Source organism: Acomys minous (assembly GCF_964271855.1).
Source record: "Acomys minous genome assembly, chromosome: 10".
In the NCBI taxonomy this organism is placed as follows: domain Eukaryota; kingdom Metazoa; phylum Chordata; class Mammalia; order Rodentia; family Muridae; genus Acomys; species Acomys minous.
The window spans coordinates 29,997,039-30,007,262 of NC_140491.1; the positions used below are offsets into that span (position 1 = coordinate 29,997,039).

At 44.6% G+C, this 10,224-nt stretch overlaps 1 protein-coding gene across 1 annotated transcript; it reads right to left on the bottom strand.

Moving 5' to 3' along the window:
• Window positions 1–463: 463 nt before the first annotated feature.
• TMEM128 (transmembrane protein 128) lies at window positions 464–10,224 on the bottom strand. The gene is made up of 5 exons (XM_084799115.1): window positions 10,083–10,224; window positions 8,269–8,410; window positions 5,797–5,955; window positions 2,768–2,874; window positions 464–1,204 (listed from the first exon to the last, which is right to left on the bottom strand). Exons 1-4 carry the CDS (start codon window positions 10,171–10,173, stop codon window positions 2,775–2,777), a joined length of 492 nt encoding a protein of 163 aa, XP_084655241.1. The 5' UTR covers window positions 10,174–10,224; the 3' UTR covers window positions 464–1,204; window positions 2,768–2,774.

Genomic DNA, 10,224 nt, shown 5'->3' on the forward strand with positions numbered 1-10,224 from the left:
CTCCTCACACACGAGGAAACAAACTGGCTTGACTCTACTGATTATGTCTGACCCCTCAGACACCTGTTTCTCTTCCCTCCTCACCCTTGTCACTGACTGAGCCTCTACTATGTGCCAGAGACTAGAACAGGTGCCTTACAAATATTACTTCTATTTTTTAACCCTAAGGACAAGCATTATTCCCAGTTTGCAGTTTAAAACTTGGAAGTCTTCCAGTTAAGAGTGTGGTGTGCTCAAATCTCAGTGGTGATTGCACCAGTCATTTCACAGGGAAACAAATCCACAAGAATTTGTGCAACAGGCATCATGGGAGCCTACAGAGCACAAACACTGGTTGCTGTGGGGGTCACTTAAGAAGAGGGTAGCCTGCTCTAAAAATAGGCTTCATTATTGCTATTAACCATGAATGCAAACAGCAAGAACCAGAGGCTAGCCCCAAATTTGTATTAACCAAATGCACAAGAAGTTATAAAAATATTTTATTGATGTTGCAGAAAAAAATATATACTTAAACATTATTGAAAGTACATTATGTTGAAAAGCACTAAAAACCCAATAACTTACATAATGGTAAAATCTAAAGTAACAGGAAACTATAAAATGCTTGTTTGGTCCTCTCACCTAAAAGCTGTGACAAATTTGAGTACTAAAGGTGACAATACAATTCCTTCAGGCTTGCATCCAGTCACCTTAATACAAGGGCAGCTAACCCTCCAGTGGAAAAGGCCAGGCTCTGTAAAACTGGGCGCTGTGCTCCTGTAATGAGCCACTACTGTCTTCAAAATCTGACAGATTAACACTTGCTAGTTTGGTCTAACACAAACGCCTGGCTGACAATCAATCACTTGTTTGAGAACACCTGAGAGAAAGATCATTTATTCTGATGTCAACAGCAGATTTACAAAGTCACAATTTTTTCATGGAAACAACTCACTTCAGACACACTAGTGCATGCTGAGATCAGAGGCACAAGCTGGATGCTTTGTTCTCTTTAAATGGTATTTATTCATTTATTCATTTATTTATTTATTTATTTATTTATTTATTTATTTTTGAGGCAAGGTTTCTCTGTGTAGCCTTGGCTGTCTCACTTTATAGACCAGGCTGGCATCGAACTCACAGCAATCCACCTGCCTCTGCCTCCCGAGTGCTGGAATTAAAGGCGTGCGCCACCACGCCTGGCTAGACAGTCATGTTCTTAAATCTGGAAGAAAACAACATTTACGCACCAAGTGAAACTTCCTAAGTTCATGAGTTTCCATTAAAAAAAGAAGTGTATGTGGCTGGAGAGATGGTGTAGTGGTTAAGGGCTGTTCTTGCAGAGGGCTGGGATTCAACTTCTAGCACGCACATGAAAGTTCCAACCTCTGTAACTCCACTCTAAGGGAGCTGATGCCTTCATCTGGCCGCCGTGGGCACTGGACACACATGTGATGAATATACACACATACATGCATACACATACATAAATGCATACACACAAATATAAATATTTTTAAAAGGACAATCTGGAAATGAAGGTCAATCAAAGCTGTGGGAATAGCATGATACAAGAACTCTGAACTTCTCAAAGTGACAAGTGCACAGGGACAAGGGGTCCCGTGAGTCTCAGCAGTCTCTGGATATAGTGCAATGGTGGAGGACAATGTCTGTGTCAGAGCGGTGACGACCAGCAACTCCCCAATGACTAGCAACAGGAGGATCACACGCACCTCTTCCTTCCTGTCACACTCTGCCCTGAGGGACGCAGGGTACACACACTCCATCAGCCGGGACACCCTTGTCCTGAGCACCACCCATCACTCGGACCTCCACTTCCCTGAGCCTCACGTCCCCCTGTCTGCCAAGAGCCCTGTCAAGTTGATTTTCTCCAAGTTCAGATGTGAGCGGCATGAAGGAGGGATTATGTCTTTTCTACCCTACTCACAGCATGACCATCTGAATGCTCTATATATGTATTTAATAAATGTTTATCAACATTCCTTCTAAATAGTATGAAAGGTACAGATTTTTTTTGTTTTGTTTTGGAGACAGTGTCTCTCTGTGTAGCCTTGGTTGTCCTGAAACTTGCTCTGTAGACCAGGCTGGCCTCAAACTCAGAGATCCACCTGCCTCTGCTCCCAGGTGCTGGGATTAAAGGCATGTGCCACAACCACGAGGCCGGAACAGAATTTTTTAAGAGTTATTTTCATTTTATGCACATGTGTGTTTTGCCTTCGTGTATGTATGTACCCCACCTGTGTGCCTGATGTTTGTGGAGGCCAAGGTGCTAGATCTCCTGAAACCAGAGTTACAGATGGTTGTGAGCCGCAGTGTGGATGCCAGGAATTGAACCCAGGTCCTCTGCAAGAGCAACCAGTGATTTCAACTAGCGACCTATCTCTCCAGCCCCTGAAAAAGAATGCTTTAAAGAGAGCTAGGGTACCATCCATCCTATCCCTACAGAAAATGGCAGAATTTGTTCCACACTGGGTAAGATCACCTATTATCCCGATCCAGCTAACAGCCATTGACACAATATAAAATGGCCTAGTGTGAACTCATCCACATGAAGACGCATGCGCTGCCCTCATGAGTTGTTTGAAAGGCAGGTGCCGTCTCAAAAAACTTAGAACTGCACCTTGTGAAGGTGGCCTCAGTCCTTGCAGCTGTGCTCAGCGGTGAAGTGCTTTGGCACAAAGCAGGAAGTGATTCCCAGGCAGTCTGCTGGAGTGCCCTCAGGAAGTGACGGCAAGGCACAGCTCACGGTTAGAAACAGGGATCGTACCTTGAGCTTATCCGAGGAGCGAGATGAACATCACGACCCCCATAAACTGGGTGAACAGCAGCAAGGGAGTGAAGAATGACCACACGTTCCACAGAGCCAGGTTGAAGCTGAAGGAAACCAAACACAAACGGCTGACAGCAGGAACTGGGCTGGCACAAATGTATTCACTCAAGTCTGCAGTTAAGGAGCTTGACTGGAGAACGTCACTAGGCAGCTCTTTAGATCAACACCATGGCCCGACGGAAGGACATTTCTGCCTGTACCCACAGAAGCAGCACGGGGACCTGGGGTGACATGGGCCTCTGAAAGGGCCGGCATAGCTCAATAGATGTTACATCTCTCTGTTAGCATGTGTGATAGGCCACCCATGCAACTGGCTGCAGCCTGCTTTATCATCTCAGGCATTATCCTGGGAAAAAGACCAAATGACCCTTAAAACAGAATGAAAAAGCAATGGTGTACACAATTGCTATAAAGTCTCCATTGCCAAAAATAGTGTTCCTGTCACCAAATAAAATAAAATACTTTCTAAAGGCCAACGATTTTCAATGACTAAACTGATAGAAACAGAGACTACCAGGGGAAATCTTAAAAAATTAAGTAAGACCTCCAGGCAGCTATGTGTTTTAATATGTAATCCTGGATAAATATAGATGCCAAATAACCATAAGCCACAGGTCTAAAACTAATTTGACATTTCTTAGAATGCTCCCACTACAGGAGGCAAAGTAAACTAGGCTCCTTGGTCTACCCTCACCATGGAATACTTACCTAACAGTGACAAGCGGCCCAACTACAGCTGAAACTGTGTCAGAGAAACCGCATTTAAGCAGAATATACATAAAGCTTTAAAACTTTTCCAAAAATCAAAATCCAATTTGTATAAAGAAAAGCCAGGGGCTGGAGAGATGAATCAGCAGTTAAGAGTACTGGCTGAGGGCTGGAGAGATGGCTCAGCGGTTAAGAGCACCATCTGCTCTTCCAGAGGTCCTGAGTTCAATTCCCAGCAACCACATGGTGGCTCACAACCATCTATACCCTCTAAAGCCTTCTTCCAATGGATAGGTGTGCATGCAGATAGAGCACTCATATACATAAAATAAATAAACAAAATCTTAAAAAAAAAAAAAAAAAAAAGAGTACTGGCTGCTCTTCCAAAGGACCAGGTTCAAATCCTAGCACCCATGTGGCAACTCACAACTGTCTGTAATCCCAGTTCCAAGGGATCAACACACTCAAACAGACATATGTGAAGGAATAAAATAATAATGATAATAATGATGATGATGATGATGATGATGAAGAAAAGCCAAAGAGCTGAAGCTTGGTTTTTTCTAATTGGGAGATATTATTGTTATTTACAAGTTTCTCCTTTATTTACAAGTTTCTCCTTCAGTGAGGAGAGAATAATAATAATAATAATAATAATAATAATAATAATAATAATAATAATTTTTAAAAAGCCAAAGAGCTGAAGTTTGGTTTTCTCTAATGGGGAGATATTTTTCTGTTATTTACAAGTTTCTCCTTCAGTGAGGAGCAATAATAATAATAATAATAATAATAATAATAATAATAATAATAATTTTAAAAAGCCAAAGAGCTGAAGTTTGGTTTTCTCTAATGGGGAGATATTTTTCTGTTATTTACAAGTTTCTCCTTCAGTGAGGAGCAATAATAATAATAATAATAGTTATTATTATTATTATTATTATATTTTTTATAATAATAATAATAATAATAATAATTATTATTATTATTATTATTATTATTATTATTATTATTATATTAAACAGCCTCTCTTCTTTACTGAGCATGTGTGAACTTACAAAGGTTGATTTATTTGGCCCTATGTGAGCATAACACTTGCTGTGTGTGCAACAGGGAACGGGATGAGCAGTCCTGGCATGTACACACTGTAAAAGACATGCAACCTTTAAATGGCACAGCCACTTCCACTATGGAGGAACCACAGGCTACACTGTGCCACTAGACACACAGGGAAAAGATGACAGATGTCTCTTCATACCAGGGGGTCATTAGCTCCAAACCAATGTCAAGTGCTCAGGGGTCTTGTGGAGAGCAGCACTGCATCTGCAGATCACCCGACCTTCTCTCATGTCCTTACATCACACCTCTAGGATCCTTACAGTGCCACATGCTGTGAGCTGCTACCCTAGGCACTGCTGTGCTGTTGAGAGAGCAGCTAAGAGAAAAAGACCGCAAATGCTCAACACAGATGACATTCACTTTGGTGAGACAGCTCAACCACTTGAGAAGAAAATCCGGAGGTGTGTACACTTGGAGGACACACTGACCTCACCTTTCTGGGTATATGCATACACATACAAGCCCAGTAGAGAGCAGCAGTGTTCTTAAAGGCATCCTTCAAAACAGCACCAACTAAAAGCAGTCTGACTGTGTGGCAGCATAATATACACTGTGGTTCAGTACACAGTGGGGTGACAAGTGGCAATGAGCAACTGCCGGGAGAAAACTGCAAGTGAACAGCATACACTTCACACATGCAGCTAAACGTTAAAGACTGGTGACTAAAGTTCAAAGCACAGACAAACGAAACTGTGTTTATGGGATGAACAAGTAATGGCCACAAAGATGGGGCAGCACTTGCACATGGCAGGAGAGCACACTGCCAGGAGTGGTCACCAGGACGATGGTTCTGCTCCTCCTGGGCCTCGGCGAGACCTATAGCAGCACTCAGTTCATGATTCATTCACTCAGGATTATGACCTGGTTCTCCTGCCATGTGTCTTATCCATCACAAAGAAAGACAGAGTTTATGCAAACAAAACAGAGTATGTGCAGAGGTCACCATCTGTGTCTTAAGTGACTAAGGTATATTAAGAGAGAAAGAACTTGAGAGGTGCCCACAAAAAACAGAGTGCTTGGGAACCTCTATTCCCTGGTACATCCTGCGGCTTAATTTCGGTTCTTGGTCACATTCATCATCACCTGACCACAAAACAATTGTTTTTCCGCTCACATTCAGTATTTCAGCACCCACTCACCAAATCCCCGCCGCAATGAAAGTTGCGGTTGTGATGGGCACCAGCGCTGGGTACTTGACGTCATACTCTTCAATCCCGCGATACCACTCCAGATAGACGATGCAGTAAGACGCAATGGACAGGCTGACAAACAGCAAGGCACCGCCAAAGAGAAACCAACTGTAGAGACAAAGAAATGACAGCACTGGAAGCAGCAGAGACGCCTCCGGCCCCAGTCCTTGGGTATGCGGTCATGCCTTCTGCCCCTAAGAGCACACTGTGTTGAGAGTGGTTCAACTCTTTCTCATCCCCACAGCCCTAGCCCAGGGTGTAATGCGTACAGTGTCTCTGTCACAGGAGGGTATGTGGTCCCAAGCATCACGTGTGGGGAATCATTTCTAATGGTTACTTCTCTCGCATTAAAGTACTAGAAAGCCCAATAAAAGGACACACAGCCTGTAATCCCAGCACCAGGCAGAGGCAGACGGATCTCTGTGAACCTGAGGCTAGCCTGGTCTACGAAATGAGTTCAGAACAGCCAGGGCTACACAAGCCCTCTCCTTTCTCCAAGCAGGTTCCAAACAGGCTGAAGGATGGAGTTTGCTGACTGAATGAGATCAAGTGTCGGCTTTATCACTGTCAGGGCTGAGGGAAGAGCAAGGCTCTGGGGAGTGGAAACAAAGCCTTAGCTGACACTCAGTCCCACAGACGGGCTTATTCCTTGCTCCCAGACCCCAAGTTAAGACATCCACCTTCTCAGCGTTGCCTCTGTAACATGGAAAGTGAGTAGAGTCTGCCTCCTTCAGGAAGCAGACACCGACCGGTTCTTCATCTAAAACTATCGTAGACAAGTCACATGACCCATGGGGTGGAAGTGGTGCTTAAAGAAACACCCCCCGGGGAAGGGCAGGCAATCTCTTCCCTGGAATTCAAATGAACTCCCCCTCACTGCACACCCTTGACAGTTCCTCCACAAGCAGCCTATGTTCCAACTGCAGACCTCTTCGAGGACTGTATACCCTGGCTGAGTAAGACCATATTCCCGCCTGCGTCTTTTATGGCCCTTCTGTTATATCTAGTCACCGCTCTTGTCACTAACCACACTTTCATGGGCCAGCTGTGACATCACCGACACTGCCTCCTTTTCTGATATCTGATGGCCTCCAAATTATTCACACATGATCCATAACTTCTGCTCCACAGTCAACTCCTAGGATGAAGGTAGGAATCTCCGCCCCAGCTATGAAGGGCTATTTGACATCAGGACTCAGACCTAAGATCCTACCTGACCCCTCCTGCTGACCTTCAAGGCAACTCTGAGCCACACCTGCTAATCTGCCCTAACTACCCTGAAACACACCTTCCTTGGGCCCCAGTTCTCACGCCTCCTCTATCTCAGGCCTTCTGGAGGCACAAGTGACAATTTTAAATTGCACATATTCAAGGTACAATGAACCGATCTACTGTATGCAGCATTGTAAAACGACTACTAGAATCAGCTAACAGACATACCCAGCATATCGCATAGCTAATATTGTATATGTGGGGATACTGGGGTGGGGGTGGGGGTAATATGAGAGGATCACGTAAGGTAGGAAAAACACAATTAAGAACTTACACAGGCTGTATCCCCAGAATTTGTGAGGCTTATATGTTAAAAGCTGGACTCTTTGGATAACATGTCTTACCCTTCTCTGTATCAACAGGCGCTTTCAACATCATGTCTGACAATGACTAACAAGTAATTGCACTTTGTTGTGTGTGTGTGTGTGTGTGTGTGTGTGTGTGTGTGTGTGTGTGTGTGTGTCTGGGGCCCAGAACTCAGCATTGGGTGTCTCTCTCAGTCACTTTCTACCTTGATTTTTTTTTTCTCCTAAGACAAGGTTTCTCTGTGATAGCCCTGGCTGTCCTGAAACTCTCTTTGTAGACCAGGCTGGCCTCGAACTCACAGAGATCCACCTGCCTCTGCCTCCTGAGTGCTGTTTCCATCTTGTTCTTAAGACAGGAAATGACTGTGGAGCAGACTTGGAGCTCGCTGATTCAGCTGGAGTAACTGACCAATAAGGCCAGGGATGCCCATCTCCGCCTGCCCAGAGCTGGGAATACAGGCAGACAATTCCAAATTGTCTTTTTTTTCTTTTCTTTTCTTTTCTTTTCCTTTTAAAAAACATAGGTTCTGGGGATCAAACTCAGGTCAACATGCTTGGATGGCAAGCGCTTTACCAACTGAGCCATCTCGCCATCTCCTGGCTGTTCTGAGAACTCAACTGGCAAACTATAACATACAAAACATGAAGCAACAAGGTTTTTATTGTTGTTCTTTTTTTTTTTTTTTTAATTTGAGATACGGTCTGACTCTATAGCTTTAGCTGTCCTGGAACTCCCTATGGAGACCAGGTTGGCCTGGAGTTCAGAGATGCACCTGCATCTGTCTCCCAAGTGCTGGGATTGAGAGCATGCGACCCTACACTTGGCACAAGAAGGTCTTCTTACCTGTTGGTGTGAAAATTTTCTTTAAAGGTCTTAAAGAAATCAACGTAATAGGTAACCACGATGGATGCCAAAATCCAGAATCCAGAATGAATGTTAAGTCTTGGAAGAGGCCGCTCCTTTTTCTCAACAGCTGTGGAGGTTTCTGCAAAACAGGGGAGAGTCTGAGCTATGCACTTATCCAGTGTCCTAGGGTGGATGAAATCATCCCCTGGGGCTTCATCCCACCCACCATAGTGCCAGCTCCTCCCACAAGACCACCAAGGGAAGTCTCTATGTAGGGGCATAGGGGCAGAGACAGAGCCCAACAGTAGAGCACATGTCTGACATGCATGAGGTCCTGCGGTCTACACCAAGAACCAAACGAGCAAACACCACAAACGGTAGATTGACATTAGCTGAAATAGTGACTAGAAGCTCACTAGACAATATGCTCAAGATATTAATTATCCCTCCAAAACGAATCTTGGGATCACATTTACGCCTTCAGAATCTTCTGGATGCCATGGCAACGATGCCACCCAGAAGTATGGGAGTTTATCTCACAACCCCTCTAGGAAGGTGATTAGGCATGCTAACTAAGAAAAATGCCAGCTGTAGGGGAAAGAGAAGGTTCCAGTGGGTAAAAGCACTTGCTACACAAAAACATGAGAACCTGAGGTCACCCCCAGCACCCCCATAAAACTGAACATGACAGTGGATACCTGTAACCCCAAAGCTTAGACAGAAACAGATCCTGGGGCTGAGGGGGTCCTGGTCTCAGAAAAACAAAACAAAACAAAAACAAAAAAACAAAAAAAAACAACAAATTGGAAACCAACAGAAGAAAGACACCCAGTGCCAATCTCTGGCCTCCAAAAGCACTCATACCAATAAATGCATGTGCATGTACTAATAAGAGAGGAAAATGCCAAATACAAACAAAAGCCAACTATTTTTAACAGACATGAACTTTTGAAGTAGCCCAAACATGGAATGGCACACCAGAGCTCTAGCCCCAAAACACAGCATGAACTGCACAGGTGACAGGCATGCCTTTTATCTCTCTGCAAACGACACTGAAGGGATTCTGGTATGCCTTCTCTGTATTGTCACATGAGGACCACTGGCCTCCAAGTGAGGTTCAGACACCTATCAGAATCCCTTGAGAGTTTAGTATTAGCAGATATTCTCAAAATGTGTACACTGTCATGCCTTGGCACAGTGTTGCCAGTGTTCATTTTGAAAAGCTAATTAAGAATAAACGTTTTATAGCATCCAGGTCAAAGAGCTCTAAAATGAACTGTCAATCATCCTTGCAGTTCTACAGCCTAAGGGCAACCAACATTACCAGCTCCTATGGAACTGTTCCTTATCCTGTGCATCCACAAGCCCAGGATACATCGTGGGTTGTAGTTTGTACCCACATGGTTGGCACTGTTCTGAGCTTCCCGCCCTGAAAACCTCCCGCAGGGATATAGAAAAGTCTATCTGATTTACCAGGCAGAGATACATCTAATCCAAATTTATTTAGCTAGCTTTCTGCAGGCAGGCAGCTAGGTATTTCCTTCCGTATCGTATTACAGGCAAAGGTGAAGTGAAACACTCAGCACACGGCTTTGTATCGATCGGTTCTTGGGTTAATTCTTAAGACTAAGAAACTACGGTTGATTTTCATTTTAAAGGGTGTTTCCAAACCCCTGATGAGTCGGCTCTCCATGGAATGCGGAAATGCTGCTCAGGGGAAGATGCGAGAGTTGCAAGACCGGTCAGGACCCTAGACGCCGACTTGCAGCCCGGCTTGGTAAGCCCTGGAACCTAGAGCCCGGGAGTTTCACCTGGTCTGGCGTCGTCCTCACCGTCCAGCTCTGCTTCAGAAGGAAATAGGTAACGCCGCCGGAGCTGCTCCCGAGCCCACGGAGCATCCATCTCGGCGCTGGTCAGTGCGACGGAAGTGACGGCACGCAGTACTTCCGGCTC